The 21,061-nt window shown below is 44.9% G+C and overlaps 1 protein-coding gene across 1 annotated transcript in view; it reads right to left on the bottom strand.

The window, feature by feature from the left end:
• Positions 1-6,804: 6,804 nt before the first annotated feature.
• TMPRSS6 (transmembrane protease, serine 6) overlaps positions 6,805-21,061 on the bottom strand; it is a gene marked incomplete at its 5' end in the record, with an annotated part of 28,618 nt that continues 14,361 nt past the window's right edge. Inside the window, 6 exons of the mRNA XM_015426472.1 lie at positions 6,805-6,966; positions 7,131-7,267; positions 9,593-9,864; positions 12,303-12,471; positions 16,520-16,636; positions 18,416-18,529. Of these exons, the coding sequence (XP_015281958.1) occupies positions 6,805-6,966; positions 7,131-7,267; positions 9,593-9,864; positions 12,303-12,471; positions 16,520-16,636; positions 18,416-18,529 (971 nt within the window). The remainder of the gene's footprint in view (positions 6,967-7,130; positions 7,268-9,592; positions 9,865-12,302; positions 12,472-16,519; positions 16,637-18,415; positions 18,530-21,061) is intronic.

Below are 21,061 nucleotides of genomic sequence, written 5' to 3' on the forward strand. Positions count from 1 at the left end.
GTGGCAGGCTGCAAAGGTACCTTTATATTCTACTGAAAGAGGGTGGAAGATACGCTATAGGAGGTGGCTCACCTTTCTCCTCCTGTGTAGGGACTTTTGTGCTCTCAGCCGGAGCCTGAATATAATGTAGCTCTATAGAATTTCAATGCTCGGTATTCACAAAAGTGTGTTTTTTCTCTCCTCCTTTCTCCCTCTCCCTCCCTCTCCCTCGCATCTGTTCTCCCACCCACTGTGTGTTCCTTTTCTGCATCCTTTTTAATTTATCTTAGTCTTGCTTTTTCCTTTTTACTTGACTTCACTCAGTCTTCCGGCTCTGTTCATTCTTGTCAATTCAAGCTGTTACAAACCAGAAATCTCAGGACGTAATGCTGACGATCAATTGGTGTGTGTGTGTTTAATTTTTTAAATCTTTATTTTTGTATTGTGTGTTTGAAAGAAAATAATAAAACCTGGCTAGGGTTGGAGTTTGGGTAATGTTGCAATTTTGTCATTTTGATTCAGCCCTTCCCTTCCACCTGTAACCTTTTGGGTTTGGGCAAAATATTTTTAAGGTCCTCATGTTTACAGTCACCAGGCATCCCCTCTGAAGCTGATGGAATGTGCGTTGTTTCTTCATCTTTGCCCTAGATCTGGCCTTCCAAACTGTCACAGCAACTTCTGATAGGGAGAATAAAGCATACTGGCTGCAGTTTTGCTTTTACTTTCTCTGCCATGTTTGCTGAGTAAGAGGGAGTCTGATAATCAAAGTAACCGAAGGCAGGCCTGCTTTACAAACTTAAATCTGTTTCAAAGCAAGCTACCCTGGGAACTGTAGTTCTGCAAAGGGTTTAGAGATTTTTATCTAAGTGTTCCTCATGCCTTACCATAAACCACTTCCCAGAGTTTTTTTTTTTTTTTGAGGGGGTGGGGGAGGGAATGCCATTGCAGTTGTATGTTTCAGAATGTAGGGGTGTATTAAGCAATGTAGTCCTCTTCTGGGAGAAGAGGGGTAAGCTATTCCCTCCTTCTCCCAGAATACTCTGCTGTTGCTACTTGTAATTCTGAGTTAGATAGCACCATACACAAATCGAGAAGGCATGCCAACATGTGAAGGAATAGGCTGGGGTGCTTACCCTTCAGGGGAGATGTGCTGGTAGACTGATGTCTTCATCTTGCAGTTAGATGTGGAGTTCTTTCTAGCCAGCAGGTGTGCTGCAGGCTTGGTTGGGGAGCAGATCCAATGTATCTTACCTGTTCAGCCCTTGTATAGGATGTTATGAAGAAGTAAAACCTCATTGTGGGATTTGGCAGCCTGCAGCCATGCCTAAACTGATCTGTGACTCCACTCAAGGTTGTTTTCGCATGGTGATTATGCCCTGTTGTATAGTCACTGCCACCACGGATGCAATGGCGTTCATAGTGGCAGCAGAGCATCTACCAGGGTGGGGTGATTCTCCTTTCTTTGGTCATGCCTTGAGGGTCCCTCTGCCACCTCTGAAGAGCTTTTTGCCAGCTTGAAAAAATCAGTAGTTGCTATATATCGCTATAGCATTATTAACAGCCGATTAAAAAAAAAAAGCCCTGTGGTGGTATGTGAGGGGTGGTAGCTGTGAGGGGATGACAGCGGCAAAATAGCACCTGTGGTAAAAAAAAATGTGCGCCTTCCTTTCCACATGACATGGAAACTGACTTGGATCATGCCCAAGCAGATTTTGGAAACATCAGCACACAGGAGCACGATACGAATATACTTCTGACGATCTCTAGCTGTAGGAATGAACACAGCTATGTTGTATGCTCCTTTACATTTGCTGAACACAAACGTCCATCTGTTTGACTGTTGAGTAGAAGCAGCCTCATTGTTCTTATCCGTGTGACAGAAGCGTCATTTTGTAAAGTATACGGGAGTGGTCTCTTGGCAGCTTGAAAACAAACACAACACAGGTTCCAATAAGGAGGCTTTATTTCAATCATTGGAAAAGAGGAAAGGATATTTCTGGAGTATCTGGCAGTGAAGAAAACACTGATTCCCTACAATTTAGGAAGGTGATGCCTGCTGACAGTTTTGGTATTGGGACAGCATACCCATAAAATTGTGCCTGAGGATTCTATGTAAAAAGTCCTGAATAAATTTCACAGACCATTACTACTGTCTCATTGTCTTCTTGGCTGTGGCAGCTTTGCGGGCAGAGGTGGGATGGCAGGGGTTGGCCTGGGAATAATTCATACCGTAAAACAACTATCTTCATTTTTTTGTGAGTCACAAATTCTGCATCCCAGTACACTTCATTTACAGAGCAGGAGTGGCTAAAGCTGGAATATATTAAAATCTTAAGCCTCACGAGATACACAGTTCTTCTGTGTCTCTTGTCAATAAAGGCTACCCTTTCCCTTTTGTGTCTCAACCTGGCTGTAGGTCCTGGAACCCTTGATTGGTAGGTCTCCTCAGCTTGTGCTGTTGCTTCTAGAAACGTCTTGTCATCACAGTCTTCTCAGTCTCCAGCTATGGCAGTGGAAGAGAATGTCTCCCATTTTGTCTGTCCTGCACACTTTTTGTACCCACTTAGAATTTTCTTCTGGTTTAGAAGTCACAGACTGGCTAACCCTGATAAGGTATCTGGGACCACCCACCTCTGGCCAAGAAATATAGACTTTCTGTCCAGTCCCCTCAGCTCAGCAGACTGCTTTATGGGTAGCTGCTGCTGTTTAGCTATTTATTTAGAAAAAAAAATTATGCTGCCTTTTCAGGCACCTGTCTGATGGGACTTACAACTTTTTTTTTACAACAAAAATAATAGTAATTAAAATTCAGTATTAAAAACCCAACCCAGCATAGACAGACCATAAAAAGAGACAAATGAGAGCTTTAAACAAGTTTCTAGACTAAAATAGTATTAAATGATCAATCCCTTAATTAAAAACATGGGTGAACAGAAAACATTTTGGCCAGGCATCTAAAAGAAAGCAATTTGGCACAAGACAAGCCCAAAGGCATTCTGTAAGCATGGTGCCGCTACTGAAAAAGCCCTGTTTTTGGTTGTCACCCATCTCACCTCTGAAGATGGGGACACAGAGCAGAGCTTGTGAGGCAGATATTAACTGGTGGACTGGGCAATGTGGGCAGAGGCAGTCCTTCAAGTACCCTAGCCCCTGAACCAGGCTTTAAAGGTAACCAGCACTGTGAATTGTGACTGGAATCAAATGGTCAGCCAGTGCAAATCTTTCAGCGCACTGATGATACTATCACTGTTAATCTCAGGCCTGCTAATAGCCTGGCTGCTGCATTTCGTACAAGCTGAAGCTTGTGGACCATTTTTAAAGGCAGCCCAACCAAATGCAAATTACAGTAATCTCACCTGGATGTAATTAGAGCATGGATCATTGTGGCCAGATTATGCTTTTCAAGGATTGGCTGTAGCTGGCCTAACAGTCAAGCAGATAAAAGGCACTATGTGCCACAGAGGAGATTTGGGCCTCCACCTGTAGGCCAGGATCCAGCAGTACCCCAAGCTGTGATGCTGTTCCTTCAAGAGGCTGACTCCTCAGGCATCTTTATTATTGACCAGCAGCACCTCAGTCTTGTCTGGATTGAGCTTCAGTTTACTGGCCTTCATCCATCCTATTACCTTCTCCAGGCACCAGTTCAGACTTCCAGAGACCCACCTGATTCAAATGTTAAAGGGAAGTAGAGCTGAAATTAACTTGCTATAGCTCCAAGCCCAGGTAAGACAGAGAAGAAGAGAGATCCTATATAAGATGAAACAGAAGGCAAGCAATGGCCAAAGAGGCTCAACATCTAACTGAAGAGAGGGTGGGGCCCACTGCCAGATGTACCCGAGAGAATTAAGCCTTTCCCTCCCAGATCCTCTAGCATGCAGAGTTACAATATCCAACAATTAATTCATAGGGTTGTTATAAGTTGTAAGTGACTTGATGGCACATAACACACACACACATTGTGTGAATGAGCTCTGCTAATTGTGTCAAAGGAAACAGTTTGTGCCTCTCAGCTATGCGACACATAGTAAGAACATAAGAAAATCCCTACTGGATCAGACCGATGGTCCATCTAGTCCAGCATTCTGTCTCACATAGTGGCCAGCCAGCTCCTCTGGAAGGCCAGCAACTGGGCACATAGGCCTTCCCTATGATGTTGCCTCCTGGCTCTGAGATTTGGAGATTTAGTGCCTCTGAATGTAGAGATTCCCCTCAGTCACCATGGCTAGTAGCCACTGATAGACCTATCCTCCATGAATCTAATCCCCATTTAAAGCTGTTTATTCCTGTGGCCATCACTACATTCTCTGGCAGCAAATTCCACATTTTAATCATTCTGTGTGTAAAGAGGTAGGTCCTTTTGGCCATTCTGAATCTACTACCCATCAGCTTCATTGGATGCCCTCGAGTTCTAGTATTTTGGGAAAGGGAGAAAAAGTTCTTGTCAGCTCTCTCCACTGCATGCATAATTTTATAAACCTCTATCGTGTTCCCCTTTTTCTAAACTGAAAAGACCCAGACTCTTCAGCCTTTCCTCAAAGGGAAGGTGCCCCAGCCCTTGCCTCCCTCTATACTATTTCCAGCTCTGTGATATCTTTGAGATAAGGTGACCAGAACTGTGCACAGTATTCCAAATGAGGCTGCACCATGGATCTATACAGGGGCATTATAATATCTGCTGTTTTATTTTCAACCCCTTTCCTAATAATCCCTAACATAGACTTTGCCTTCTTCACCGCTGCAGCACACTGGGCTGACACTTTCACTGAGCTATCCACTACGACCCCAAGTTCTTTTCCCCTCTTAGTTCAGACCCTCATTAGCCTATACTTGAAGCTGGGATATTTTTTTTGTCCCAGTGTGCATCATTTGCCACTTACCAACACTGAACTTCATTTGCCACATTGTCACTCACTCGCCCAGGTTGTGGAGGTCCTCTTGGAGCTCTTCACAGTCAGCTAATACAGCTAATGATAAAGTTAACTTTTGAGCTACGGTAGGTTTGGAACTGAGCATGTTTTGAACCTGCACCCAGGATCAAATATAATGTTGAAATGCCATGCTGAAGACTTTATGATGCTGCAGATGTTGCTCAGACTACACAACGTTCTTGTGAGTCTTTAGTTTTATTTATAATGTGAGACGAGATGACCAATTCCTCTTGAGAGCAGAAGACCAACATTGTTGTCTGTGATGATATACATTTCTTTGTCCACGTGGCCAGTATACACTTGTACCAGGTTCAAACTGGTTTAATTGTAATGGGTTCTGCCAGAGACGTTGAAAAGGATTGTGTGTGTTTGGGGGTGAGGAGATGAAGGATGCTGTGATTTTTCTGGTGCCCTTTCATCACATCTCACGGGTTCCTTGTCCAGGAGCCATGACAGTTAAACAAATGTAACATGGGCTTTTCACAGAAAACCAATTTTTCACATTTCCCATATCAATCAATACAGTACAATGATATTTTATGTCTCTGTATGTTGATGAACTTTTTATTTCATCACATTTTCAAACAACGAAGTAGGCTGCAGCCCTAAAATGCACACTTGCCCTTGGATACAAACTCTATTGAACACCTTGAGTCTTCAGAGTAAACACGAGAGGGTCAGGCCATACAAATGGTTTACCATCTTCGATGACAAAGAGACAAGGTCAAGCTACGTCACAAGGAACAAGCAGTACCATTTTTGTGCAAAGCGCAGTATGTTGGTATTAATGCTACTTCCTTTTAGTAAGAAGTTTGGACATTTAAAACTTAAATCTTAAAGTAAGTTCATGGGCCAGTACAGGTAAGAATCTCCATGATAAGGTAATGGCAGAAAGTCACTTGCACTCAAAAATGACTGTGAGAATTTATATTCAGGTTGGCTGGGTGTGGAGATGATATGGGTGCAATGGTGATGAATGGAGACACAAACCTGAAAATCAGTTAATTAAGGTACATGGCCATATATGGAGTAGCAGAAGTTAGGGGAAGGGGCTATGGCTCAGTGGTAGAGCATCTGCTTGGCATGCAGAAGGCCCCAGATTCAATTCCCAGCATCTCTAGTTAAAAGGATCAGGTAGCAGATGAAGTGAAAGACTTTAGACTGTGGAGAGGTGCTGCCGCCAGTCCAAGTAAACAATACAGGTCTGGCTTAGTTTTAGTCAGCTTCAGGTGTGTGTTCAAGAAGGAACTTAAGGAGGTCTTCAGCTGAGGAACACGAGGTCCTTTAAGGGCCGTCATCTGGTCTTTAGGCAGTCCCATGACGTGTTTTTTTAAACTGAATAATTGCAACACACAATTCACATGAAGTTCATTTCTTTCACCCACCCCCAACAGCAACTGCTCAGGGTATTCCTTACCCTTATCTTCCAGTGTACATACTAACTACATGTTATAAATGCAACTTAAAAAAAACCCCACAAATTATTTCTACAAGAGAGGCTCCACCTTCCATTTCAGAAGACATTTCCTCTCCAAGGTCTTTTGGTTATTCAGTCTTCACTACCATATAAACAAATGATGACTGCAGCTTTTTGGTAGCAAAATGAAGGCTGATGGATAATGGTAGAGAACTGCACCTCACCATTGTTCCTTGTTGTGAGGATTGCCCACCTTTTGGATTTTTTTAAAAAAAATCTACCGTCACTGGCCTCATAAGGCCCCTTCTGCTGCTGCCTTGAAACCACCTTGAAATTCAGCCCTTGAAAATCACTATGGGATTTGGTCCGATGTGGAATGCCCCTGCAGTCCAGAACATTGAAAGGTATGCTGGGGCCTAGAGGTGGCACCTCCATGCAGCCTATGTGGTCTCATAGGTTGAAGATGGCGTGAAGCCTTGTTTAGCTCATCATGGCCTGCTTCATCCAGCCTATCACTGAGGTTATTCTGGTGTAGACTCCATAGTAATTGGGGCGTGCACATCCTAGGCCCCAGCTCACCAGACCAGCCAGGAACCATCTGCCGCTAGGCTCCTGGCAGGCAAGAGGTCCTCCAGAGTCACCCTAGAAAAGAAGCAACGCAACCATCATCTGGTCTGAAAGAAAGATTTTTCTGAAGGAGGCAAGTGGAAAGAAACATTTATAATATGCTTTGCCTCCTCTGTTGCTGGTTACATGCAGATGAGCAGGCCCCCACAAGCTATTTAAGGAATGGGGCTCAAAGTTACCTGACAAGAATCCTTCTTTCCATCATGGTAGCCAGCACAAAGCATTCTTGGTGTGACTCGGTAATGATAGACTTCGTTGCAGATATCCTGTTGCACTAGGGATATATTTGCCTTTTGCAAGATCTTACTGGTGGGACCTGGGTGTGGGGCACAAGATTAGGAGGAAGAAAGCAAAGAGTAAATCCACCTCTCCCCCTTGGGGTTGCCAGCTCCAGGTTGGGAAATACCTGGAGATTTGGGGGTGGGAACCTGAGGAGGGCAGGGTTTGGGGGAAGGGATGAACTTCAGTGAGGTATAATGCCAGAGAGTCCTCCTTCCAAAGCAGCCATTTTCTTCAGGGGAACTGATCTGTGTTGCCTGGAGATCAGTTCTAATAGCAGAAGATCTCCAGCCACCACTTGGAGGTTGGCATCCCTGTTTTCCCCTCATGTGAAGTTACGCACAATGCACATCTTTCTGCATATTCAGTGGGCCTGCGCAGCACGGATTTCCTGTGGATTGCCCGCTCCATGCATGCTTCATTCAAAGAACACATCATGTGACTGTCATCTCTAGATACTTCAATGCAAGGCCTGCCCAGTATATTCCCAGATTGGCATTTGAGACTTGGTTCTGGAGAACACCAGAATGTCTATCCCTGCCTCAAGCAAAAGGAAGAGACTTAAAATGGAAGTGGTTTAAAAATGCAGGTCATGCTATTCCCCAATCAGTGTGGGAAGTATCTGTCCATTCTCAAGTTCTTTGCCCAGGGATGTAGATATGTGCGATGTTGAAGCATTATAGGCTGTGATCATTGATGAATGTTCATTTGCATCAGTTAAGGAGGATCTATACTTTAGAAGTAGGTTTGATTTGAGTAATTGTTGGGGTTTTTTTTGCATAGAGCTATCATTCCATAAGATTCTAGGCAATAGATAGAGATTGTGAGGTTGGTGTTGGAAATAACGTTGGTGTGACAGTTGGGTTCTAGTCAAAGGGCTGACATTGAGAGTTAAAATAAGTGGAAGATGGTCACTGATTATATAATCGCCATCAGTGAGATCTAGAACATGAGATTCCAATGAAGGGGAAACTATAAAATAGTCAATTACACTGCAGCCCTTTGTTGAGACAAATGTATATTCTCCAGAACTGGAAAAGTTGGTAAGCCCATTCAGCCAAACTTTATTAAATAGAAGACAAAGTCTGGTGAAATAGATGGCTGCCGAGTTTATATAGCGATCTTTGGAGTACTTTGTAGAAGTGAAAATAGGTGGGAGTGTATCCTCCTGATTAATTTCTATAGCCTTAAAAAATATTTTATGATCATTGCCTACTCAGGCATTAAAGTCACCTGCCAGAATTATTTCAGCCAAGGGATGTTCCTCTTCTAGTCTTTCAAGAAAAGAAGTTAGTCGTTTCCAATGCTGGGAAAAAAGGAAAGAGTTAATCTGTCTAAGGAGTTGGGAACATATATTCACAATAATCAGAGTAAGGTTATCAAGAACAAGCTTAATAGCTTGCTCAGTGGGGCTATCCAATTGTAACATAACAGAGCCAGATCACTTGAAAGCGACCCTTAGGGTTAATCCTATACCGTGGGAGGGAAAAGGATTTATACCCCTCAATCTGAATCTGATTTGGTGACCAGGTTTCCTGAAGGAGTATAATATCAAAATCATTAAGGTAACTTAGAAATTCAACATCCTTGGCCTTATTCCGCCAGGGAAGTATCTGTCCAAGGGAGGTCATGGGTTAACGTTCTAATTTCCCAATTTATTTATTTTTTTGCTTTGATGTTCCTAGTGTTTCAACTTAAAATGTCCTAAATGGCTTTTTATCTTCAAAAGATCAGCTACTGAGAAGTTTGGGTTTGTTTGTTTTTAAACATTCTCCAACCTGTGTTAAGTTTGGAAACGTCTTTTGAAAAACTGAACAACAGAGCTAAAATCTGTTGTCGAAGAGCTGAAATATTTTGACTGAAACAGCTTGATCATTTTAACAAACATCAATATATGGTCTAAAAAAAATTGTGGTAGGGTGTGAGCTTTCGTGAGTCACTGCTCACTTCTTCAGATACCTGAAGAAGTGAGCAGTAATTCACGAAAGCTCATCCCCTGCCACAAATTTTGCTAGTCTTTAAGGTGCTACTGGACTCTTGCTCTTTTCTACTGCTACAGACAGACTAACACGGCTACCCATCTTGTTCTATCAATATATGGGCATGTTTGCAATTTACACGAAGATCCACTAAGGGGAGCAAAAGAGCACCTTGCTGCAAAGCAGAAACTGCCACGTTCTGTTTTTATATACTACCTTATGATGCTGAATTAATTTTGGACTGAACAGGAAATACAGCATAGCTGTTATAGACAGCAGGATCTGTCAAGCTTAGACCAACACAGCCTCTCAAGAAAGGTTAGTTTCATAATAAGGACATTTGGTTGGGCCTCAGTGACAGAACGAGACACACACTGCAATACCTCCTTCCTTGACTGCGCCCCAGCCGGTGATCCAGCAGACGTGGCCAGGCTCAAAGAGATGGGAGCTGGCCGGCAGGCAGATGCGTCGGATGGAAGAGGAATAGACGACTGGATGGTCGAGCTGCAGCAGGGCCACATCATAGTCATGGCTGTCCTCTTCGTAGTAAGGATGCTGCAGGATACGACTCACCTTGAAGGAGACCCCATTGTGGCTAGTGACGTTCAGGAAATACTTGCCCAGGTAGACCGTCCAGGCAGTGGGAGAAGCCAGCCTGCAAGGCACAGTGGGGAGGCCAAGATTTCAGCGTGATCTTCCTACTGGGTGCCTGAGGAACAGTATGTCGTACCTTACAGAGTACACAGGTGGGGTCCCCATCCCATGTCAGATGTAACCCAATCACATGTGAGTGCCTGATTAAAATCAGAACTGCAATGCTTGTGGAAATGGGGCTTCAGCCATCCACCCTGTGCCATTTTCTCAGCCTGAAACAATCCTGCGGGGACATAGTTTGGGGAAACTTATGCACGCTGGGATACATATTTTCCCAGTGAGCCCAGTAGTGCCCCCTTCTTTACATGGACCACAGCCCTGGGAATGGAGGAGAACCCACAACTCATATGTGATTGTGTTAATGACACAGGGTGGGGAGGATCCAGATCCATCCTGTGTACTCTGTAATGTGAGACTGTCTCATAACGAGTACATCTTACCACAGATGAGCCCCAGATTGCTCCCATCCCTGAAGCTCTATGGCGTGGAAGGCTACAGGGCACAATTGCCTTATGGGGTCAGAGCTAAGGTCCAGTTAGCCAAGGACTGTGCATTCAATGGCAGCTAGTGATATATCCCTGGGAACATGGTTGGCAGGCTGGTGATAGACCTCGCCAGCTGGTTGTTCCAGCATCAGCAATCAGTGGTACACTGTACATCCATATGGGTGTTCCATTTTTTAATTATTATGGCGGTTCGTCACTAATAGCCCTACTCTCCATGGGTTTGTTGGATTCTGTTTTTCCTCCCAAAGCTCTCAAAACAAGCTAGCCGTGCAATCCAAACCACAGTTAAACCCTTCTAAACCCATTGATTTCTATGAAAAGGTGTACCACTGATTGGGATGGCACTATTTTACATTGTTACAAGATGGTATTTGTGTCTCCACAGGAGAAAGGTTCTAGAACTGGCACTTCTTGGAGTGATTGTGGGGGGGGGATGACTTGTAAAACATCTGTGAATAAAGGTGGTGCACAATAAACAGTGATAAACAATCACCTGTTCCTCAGCTTCTCTTAGAACTGTTTGCAGTCCCTCCTGAAACACACCAAAGCCTATCCATTATGAAATCAACACTGGATCTCCATGTGTAGTTACCACTAGGCTCCTTCTTTCATGATATTACCACTGTAATGTTCTGTAAATGTTAAAGGCTCCACCAAAGAGAAGTGGGTGCTTGGAGTGTCATCACACTCATTCCCTAATCTATATACTAATAGCCAAGTTGCCCCTGTGAGTGCGGATCGCTAAATCCGCGCTCCGGGGGCACTTGGGGGGGAGGGGGAGGTTTGTGCACATGTGGGGCGGTCCCCACGTGTGCACAAAAATCCAAAAAGTTGGAAAATATTTCGGGGGGATGTTTAAATCCCCCCGAAAGTGACAGAGCGTCCCCTGTGCATGTGCAGGGAACGCTCTGTAGCTGGCCTCGCCACCGCCTCCTCGGAGCCAGGCGGGCGGGCGAGGGGGGGGAGGACCGGCCTTTCCGCCACCGCCTCCACCTTGGAGCCGGGGGGGGAGGACCGGCCTCGCCGCCACTGCCGCGGAGCCCAGCCGACCCCGCCGCCGGGGGGGGAGGGGGGGGGGGGGGGGAGGGGGGAGCCGGGGCTCTTCCCCCCCCCCCCCGCGAGTATCGCGGGTCCCCCTCTTGTTAGACCTAACTCTCACTGAGGAGGTCTGCTGGAGTCTACCAGTCGTATGAATGAATTTAAAAAGGTCCTTCCACATAGAAAATGCAAGGAGATGAATTCCAGCCCAGTCTTCCCCCTGACAAGCCAATTTTCTATGTGGAGGGAATTTCTTTGCAGGGCATACAATCCTGTGTGTCTCCATCTGCAATCTGAAGTGGTACAGCTCTCACACCAGTCACACTGTCTCAGCCTAATCAACCTCCCAGGACTGTTGAGATTATAAAAGCGAGAGAAGAAGAACCTCCTATGCCCCTCTGTTGAGGAAGGTGTGTGTGTGGGGAATGTGCTAGACCGACATTAAAACAACAGCACAGGGGAAAGAACCAGCCCCCTCACCACCTAAGATCATGCCTCCGATCTAATTTTAATCCTCTCACAGCTTCTTGGAAGCCTTAAAGATCTCCCACATATCATGAAGACTAGGCCTGAGTAGAACTCAGCAAGCAATGTGAACAGTACTCAAGATTATTGAGGGCCAGTGTGGTTTAGTGGTTAAGAGTGTCAGACTAGTATCTGGGAGACCCAAGTTCAAATTCCCACTTGTGCCATGGAAGCTGACTGGGTGACCTTGGGCCAGTCACACTCTCTCAGCCTAACCTACTTCACAGGGTTGTAGGGAAGATAAAATGAAGAAGAGGAGAATGATGTAAGCTAATTTGGGTCCCCACTGGGGAGAAAGGCAGGGCATAAATGAAACAAACAAACACATAAATAAATGAAAATTCCCTCAGCCCCCCTTCCCACTGGTCACCTGTCTTCTTGGAAACAGTGCGCAGCGGTGATCACCCAGCGGTCTGCAATCAATGTTCCACCGCAAACATGGTGCCCACGAACCTGCAGGCTGGCTTGCCAGGGCCACTCCTCTTCTAACGAATCAACACCCCCCACAATCCGATTAATTGGGCCCTGCAGTCCACAATCTGAGGAAACAGAAAGAGCCCCTAGGAGATGGGAAGGATCTCTAGAAGGAAGGCAAGAATGAAAGGAACAGGATACAATGCCAGATATTTTAATTTAATTCTTTGACATCTGTTTCTTGGTCCTTTATAACAGAAGCAATTTGAGATTTCAAAGGTCACAGCTAGAGAAAAATCTAGTTCAAGTTTTCCTTTGTGACTTCATTAAATTAAATTAATGGTTACCAAGACTGTCCCTAGATGTAAGGCAGGCTGAGGACCCTGCCGCAGATGACAGATTTCGGCTGAGGTTTAAGGGCAGCAAATTGTTGACAGTGGAAGGAAAAACAAGTTGGTGAAATGGGTAAGAAATTGGGGCTGTGAATTAAGAATTCCCCAACTCAAAATTCACCTCAGCCATGAACTCACTGGGTGGCTTTAGGCAAGCCACTATCCCTCAGTGTTTCCTGTATAATACGGAGATCATAACGCTGGCATGTTCTTAGAGGAATACTACATGGACTACGGAGATGAAAGCAGGCAAAACCCTTTGAGTCCTCTGAAAAAGCTCAGTGGTATTTCACAAAGGATGGATGACATGGCAAGTTCTTGGGACACATGGTGTGCTCACCAATGAGAAAGGTGCAGGGAACAAGGTACGACTGCAGAACAAGAGCAGACCCCACAAACTAGGAGAGTGCATGCCATCATTTCTCACCTCCCTTGTGCTCTCACTATAGGAAGAGATCACCTTTTCTAATTTCAGATGTCTTGTTCCTGAAGTGAAAATGGACCTCCAATAGAACATATTGGCCCCTGCCACACGGGGGGGGGGGGGGGAGTACAGACAAAGTGCGGCTTTTAAAAGCCGCACCAAAAGAGACACGCGGCGGCGGGATCACACAGATCCCCTGAGCCGCCACGCAGTTCCTCCCCGGCACGATCAGATGCCGGGCGGGAAGCCACTGAAAGGAGAGCGAGGCAGCCGAACTGCGCATGTATTTTTAAAAGAACCCGTGTTTTGTTTTTCAGCACACTACTATTGCATTTTACAGCTCTCTGGCCCCAAAAGGTTGTCTATCGTTGCACTAAAATTTAGAATGGAAGCCCTCTTTTGTGAACCAGGTCCTAATTATATATTGGGTCATGATTCCTGTACATTTTTCTAACAGAAGGTACCGTGTATATTTTGCCTAGGCTTTCTGCATCTGTTATACGTTGGGTACAATCATGATGACATTTAGCATTACATTTGGATTCTCTTCATCATAAGAATTTGATTTTCACCCACTATATTTCCTAGAACAGTGTCCCAACTTTTCCAGACCCAAGGCCTACCTTTAAACCCCAGGCAGCACCTTGGGACCACTGAATTGAAAGTGACAGGAAGTAAAATGACATCACAACCTTGTGACATCAGAGTCATGTGGCAGCAAGACAAGGGACCAGGGTTACCAGGCTGGGATGTTCCTGAACATCTGGGGGAGTTGGGTGAGCCTGGGAGGCAAGGTCTGGAGAAAGAAGGGACCACAGCAGGGATGTGATACCGTAGAATCCACCATCCAAAACAGCCATTTTCTCCAGGAGAACTAATCTCTGTCATCTGGAAATCAGTTGTAAATCTGGGAGATCCCCAAGCCCCATCTGGAGGTTGGCAACCCCAGGGGCACTGCACCACTGAGTGCTGTCACCATGCCGCCCTGTTACTACACTCTGCTACCATGCAAAAAGAGGCCAGGAGATGTGGTGCTCTTTATAAAAGGCTGTGGGAGCAAATCCTTTCCAAAAGTAGCAACAAAATGGTGGCTCTGCAAGTGCTCATGACCCAGCAGGTGGGTTGGTGTGGCCTACCTGAAGCCCCCCCCCCCCCCCCCAGTGTCTGGAAGACTCCTCCCAACAGCAATCCACAATCACTACCTACGAGTCTGATGCCAGCAGCCTAGGATATAGTGAGGTTTTTTTATACTGCTCTTCTACCAGTACCACTAAAAGAAACGGAAACTTCTTAGGGTTGAATCATAGAATCACAGAGTCGGAAGGGGCCATACAGGCCATCTAGTTCACACACACACACACACACACACACACACACACACACACACACACACACAGCGCTCATTGGAGTCTCACCATAGAGTCTCCTAGCATCCTTGACAAGTGTTTGTCCAGAGGCTGCTTAAAGACTTAAGAAGAACCAAAATACAGCCGTGATATAATTACGCAGTGTAACATTGTATAGTCAATTATATTGTTTAGCAGGCACATACATATAAACATATACATGCAAAGATTATAATGACAAAGCACGAGTACTTTATTTATTTAAAACGTTTAACCATTATAACCTTTGCATGTATATGTTTATATGAATGTGCTCGGTAAACAACATAATTGACTATACAATGTTATACTGAGTAATTATATCATGGCTGTATTTTGGTTATTCTTAAATGCTTTTCCCGTGATCTCTCCTATATTGCTGCTTAAAGACTTCCAGTGAGGGGGCACTCTCCACCTCCCTAGGCAGCTGATTCCACTGTTGCACAACTCTTACTGTTAAAAAAGTTTTTCCTAATATCTAATACCTTCCCACCCTTAATTTAAACCCATTATTGTGAGTCCTCTCCTCTGCTGCCTCCCTGCCCTCCTCTAGGTGACAGCCCTTCAAATACTTAAAGAGAGCAATCATGTCCCCCCTCAGCCTCCTATTCTCCACACTAAACATTCCCAAGCCCCTCAGCTTTTCCTCACAGGGCTTGGTCTCCAGGCCCCTGATCATCCTCGTCACTTTCCTCTGCACCTGCTCCATTCTGTCCACATCCTTTTTGAAATGAAGCCTCCAGAACTGCACACAGTACTCCAGGTGTGGCGTGACCAATGCAGTATGCAGCAAGACTATGACATTTTGTGATTTTGATGTTATGACTCTGTTGATACACCCCAAGATCACATTAGCCTTTTTTGTCGCCGCATCACACTGGCTGCTCATATTTAATTTATGGTCCACCCGTATCCCAAGATCTTGTTCACACACACTGCTACCCAGAAGTGTATCCCCCATCCAGTATGCATGTTTCTCATTTTTGTTACCCAGATATAGAACTCGGCACTTTTCCTTGTTAAATTGTATCTTGTTCACATCTGCCTCCTTTTCCAGTGTGTTCAGATCTCATTGAATTCTATCTCTGTCTTCTGGTGTGTTCGCTGCTCCTTTCAATTTGGTGTCATCTGCAAGTTTAATGAGTAGCTCCTCCACACCTTCATCCAGATAATTTATTAAAATATTGAAAAGTACCGGGCCCAGAACCAAGCCCTGTGGCACCCCACTGGACAACTCCCTCCATTCAGATGAAATGCCATTGACAACTACTTGTTGCCAGCTACGGGCTGGGAAATACTTGGAGATTTGGGGGATGGAGCCTGAGGAAGGAGGGGTTTGGGGAGGGGAGGGACTTCAACGGGGTATAATGCCATAGAGTCCACCTTCCAAAGTAGCCATTTTCTCCAGGTGAACTGATCTCTTTCACCTGGAGATCAGTTGTCATAGTGGGAAATTTCCAGCCACCACCTGGAGGTTGGCAACCCACTTCTCTATTTCACAGTGCAATCATATGTGGAGTTACTCCCTTAGTTCTAAGCCCTCTTACTTCAGCAGACTTTGAAGGGTTTAATTCTACTTAGGACTGCACTGTCAATTGCCTACAGGCTGGAGGCCTGTGAGGAATTCCAGGAGGGAGGAAGAACAATTTGGTAATCTCTTCCTCATGATTCTACAAACTGTCAGGTACTAATCCCCCCCACACTTTTTGATTTAACTGCCTCTCATTTGTTCTCAGTGTTCTTTATCTCCTGATCATGCCCATCGCTCATCTTCCTATTCCCCCATGTCGTGTTGGTAATTTGCAAAGTAGCATTTTTCTGTATTCCTGTGGAATTCCCGGAGTATGTAAAAAACCCTACATGATCTGTGAATGGCCTGGATTTGCTGCTTTTTTGAGGTCTTCAGTTTAGTTTTAGATATAGCAATGACATTTCTTTTAATCAAGCATGTCCTCACTCATTAAATTCTCACCACAGTTCATCTCATCAGAGCGATCCTTGCAGTCAGGAACGGAGTCACACCGAGGGTTGGGTTTCTTTACACAGCTCTTGTCTGCACATTGGTAGGTGAAAGGACTGCAGGGAACTCCTGGAGATGTATGGGGAGAGGAATGAGCGAGGTTACTTATGCTGTTTTAACTATTATTCATATTGTCACTATTACTGTTTCAGCTACCAAACACTAACAGTTTGTTAGCTGCTATGAATGTGAAAATCATATTACTGTCCAAAGACCTTATAATCAGTATCAAAGGCTGGTACTTTCAGGAAAAAAATAATATGGTACAGCCCTTTTCAGACTATAACACTTCAGAGTGCAGGTAGGGGATTGTATGATTAAATTATGTTACCTCAGGTCAAGAATTCCCTGTCTGGAATGGGTAAAGGTAAAGGTTCCCTTGCTCGAAAGCCAGTTGAATCCGACTCTAGGGTTGCAGTGCTCATCTCCGTTTCAAAGCCGAAGAGCCAGCGCCGTTCGAAGACATTTCCGTGGTCATGTGGCTGGCACGACTAAACACCAAGGCGCACGGAACGCTGTTACCTTCCCACCAAAGTGGTACCTATTTATCTACTTGCAATTTCTTGCTTTCGAACTGCTAGGTTGGCAGGAGCTGGAACTAGAGACAGAAGCTCACTCTGTCATGAGGCACATTCGGGTCTCGAACTGCTGAACTACCGACCTTCCACAGCCTGCAGTTCAGCATCTTAACCACTTGAGCCACTGCAGCTCCTCTGGAATGGGTAGCTGTCAGTAAAAAAAATAATAAAAGGGTGGGGGTGCATCGGGGAGGGCGGGATACAAATATGAAAAATAAATAAATAAATACTCAACAGAGGGGTGAACCCACTGAGATGATGGATTCTATACAGAAATGTTATTGTCAATTTGTTGTTTGTACAACTGTGTATGTTCATTTTGCAACAGTTCTGACAATCGTAATTGTGCAAACAAGTTCATTAACAATGTCCTTCTAGTGCAAAACTAACATATCAGGAAGAAGTTTCCCAATGCAGTTTTCTTGACTTGCTGGTCTTTTCATAGGCCTTTTGGTCATTACATTTGGGGGGGTATACACAACCATGTGTACTGGAAGCATGCAGTGCCCATAGTCCTCCTTATACATGCGGACACCATTTTGCCTAAATAGGGTATTATGTGCATATTCGGTAGCAGATACTGAAGCCGAAGATATGTGTGTGTCCTGTTCAGACAAAACAGAGGATTGAGGATAGCACACGCTTCCAGTATGCTTGGATGGATACACACACCCCCCCCCAACATAATGAATGAAAAGGGCTTATTCCAGAACATTTTTATAAGTAAGGAAGAGTTCCTGAAGCTTCAAGTAATGGATAATGGATACAAAGAGAATTATATAGTCCAGTTTTGATTAATCACTGAATGTTACATATAAATAAAGTTTCCAGATCCGGCAACCAGGCTAGTATCCTATTTCCGACAGTCCTGATTTGATGATAAAAAGCACGTCACCTACAGGATATTACCTTCCTTATTCACACTCCAAAGATCTGAGCTTTGAGAACACACCCTGGATTTCTTCTGATTGCAACTGATTTTTTTCCCCCTACTGAGAATTCATTTAACTGTTTCTGAGTTTCAGGTTTCACCCAGTCTTTCTTTGGTTCCAGCCTACCCTCAGGGAGAATATTGGTTCTGGCTGGTATGGCCAGATGGAGTACTCATGGCAAGGTAGCGGCATTTGAATTCTCCTAGTAGCACACTCAAAAGAATGTATTTTGCAGTCTATGTCGAATGCAAGGCAGTAGATTCTGAGGAAAGGCTTCACTGACACCCCCCCCCCCCAGCTTTGATGCAAATAGTGTAAACTTAGTAGCTGCCCCATACCTTCATTGCATTGTTCCTCATCACTCCCATTGATGCAGTCCAGATGTTTATCACAGACCCTGGAGAACTCTAGGCATGTGCTGTCCTCATGACACTGGAATTTTGCAGGGCATACTGACAAGTTTCAAAACACAAGAAGAGAGGAGTGCATGGGAAAGAGAACAAAGGAAAACCCAGAGTTTTCTGACAACGACACAACCATGGATAGCAAATTCAGGGCGAGTTGCTTAGTGAGAGGTGACTTTTATCACAAGTGGTTGTATGTTAGAGGCAAGTCCATTTCATCTCTGGGCGATGGGCAGCAGTGGTAGAGTACCGTGCATGTTTCAAGGACCACTGTGTGAGACCATGGAGAGCTCCTGTGGCACTAGACTAACTGGCACTAAAGGGACCTGTGGTCTGAACTAGGAGCGCTTGTTGAGAACTATACTTTTGCATCATGAGCCTGACCATTCTTAAAATAATAATCACAAATGATGCCTCTCTCAATATTTTTTAATCAAAAGGCATCATGTTGCGTTAAGGAGAATATAAGACCGGATATTCTCACATACAGTAGCTTCTGAGTTTTTTTTATTTATTGAGAAAATGTGTGTGCCGCCTTTCCAGACCTGCTTGAGGCAGCTGATAACTAAAATAAAAAACAAAACTAATGAAGACAATAAAAACGAGTCAGTAAAAACAAGTTAATGAAACAAACAAATAAAAGCAAGTCAAATGAAAATATGCCAATGAAAGCCCCAAAAAACAGAACAGTCTAAAATAACATTGATTACAAAGTCCTCAGGCTAGGACCAGAACAACAACAACAAAAAGCTTTAAAAAGTTGAAACTCTTTAGTTAAGGGCTTGGATAACAAGAAATGTTTTGGTCTGGAGTCTAAAGGTGCGAGGCAAGACTTGAGGGGGAGGGCATTCCAAAAGTGAGGGGCCACCACAGAAAAAGCCCTGTCTCTGGTTGCCACTTGCCTCACCTGTTGTGGACCAGCCAGGGCTCAGTGACAGGGAGGACTTTTCAGAGGAGGGGGGCCCCTCTGTAGCCAGCCCACAACCAACAACAGCTGGCCAGAAGGGTAATGAGGCCCAGGTGTTCCCTGACCTATGGCTGAGAGTTGGTGCAGAGTCAACTCAGTCCTCCAGCTCTGACTTGGCAGCCAAAGCCCAGCAACCTGTCCCCCTTCCCCAGGGTCACCGGCACCCTTGGAACGACACAGGAGAAGGCTCAGAAATGACTTAGAGGCTAGGCATCGGAGTGCATGCTTCTTGGCTCAGTGCCAGCTGCCTGCTGATAGTGGGGATGAGTTGCCACAGGAGCTTCACTGAGAAGCTGGCTGTGTGCATGCCGTTTCGGCCAATGGCTATAAAGACTCACAAGGAGAGCTCGTGGGCATGGATGCAATGTGTTCATTAGACGCTGAACTTGCCAACACTGACTTGACTGATCCTTGGTAAACCTGACTCCTGAACTGTTTGTGACACTGAGCTTCTGAAATGCCTTCTGACCTTGTTTATATTGGCACTTAGGTAGACGCTGTCACCTGACACCGAAACCCTGTTCCAGCAGCAGCCTGACTCAGAACATCACCTCTGCAGGTGGGGGCAGAGAAAGCAGGGCATGAGAAAAGCATCATAACCAGCAGGCTATGCGATACAATCGGAAGCAGTCCTTGATGCAATGAAAGAAAAGATTTTGATCTAGCGGGTGGGTCTTGCATTGTGAAAGCAGTTGCCTCATGGATCAATTTAAAGTATGCGTAGTGGCCAACTCACCTAGTTTCCTATTGGGCACAGGATGGGGTCAGAAGCTGCCCCACCCATATCCAAAACCAACACTCTCAGACACACAGAGTGGCCGTGCATGGATCAGAATCACTGAGTCCAAGTTCCTTTGCTTTATTTTAATAATAAACTGAGAGCCAGTTTGGTGTAGTGGTTAAGTGTGCGTACTCTAATCTGGGAGAATCGGGTTTGATTCCCCACTCCTCCACTTGCACCTGCTGATGTGACCTTGGGTCAGTCACAAGCTCTGGCACAGCTGCCTTGAAAAAGAGCAGTTTGTGTCAGAGTTCTCTCAGCCCCACCCACCTCACAGGGTGTCTGTCGTGGGGAGGAGAACGGAAAGGAGTTTGTAAGCCGCTCTGAGACTCCGAGTGAAGGGCGGTATATAAATCCAATCTTTTTTTTTCTTCTTCTTAATAGGAGAATAATTATAATATCCTGCTAGTTATGGAATGAAGATGCAGCAAACAGCAAATGCCACTTCCTGAATGGAGCAGATGGTCTTCTTGGAATTATATGTACAACCTCTGAAGCTGCCGTAGACCAAGTCAGACCATTGGTCTATCTGGCACAGTATTGTGTCCTCTCACCGGTAGTGGTTCTCTAACATCTCAGACATCTCTTCCCCAGCATCTGCTCCCAATGTCTGAGATCTTCTAATTGGAGAAGCCAGGGCTTGAACCTGAGACATGGGAACGATGTGCTCTCAGACAGCTTCTCCCAAGTTCTTCTCTCTCTCCTAGAGTCTATTCTTGAGCCTAGCAGATCAAAACATCTGTCCAAAGGTAAACTGAATCATTTCTAGTGATGCAATCAAAATGTGATGGGGAAAGAGCGGAAATAATGCGTTGGATCCAGTACAAAATTT

The sequence above is a fragment of the Gekko japonicus genome, unplaced genomic scaffold (genome assembly GCF_001447785.1).
Source record: "Gekko japonicus isolate JY-2015 unplaced genomic scaffold, Gekko_japonicus_V1.1 scaffold1105, whole genome shotgun sequence".
Classification (NCBI taxonomy): Eukaryota; Metazoa; Chordata; class Lepidosauria; order Squamata; family Gekkonidae; genus Gekko; species Gekko japonicus.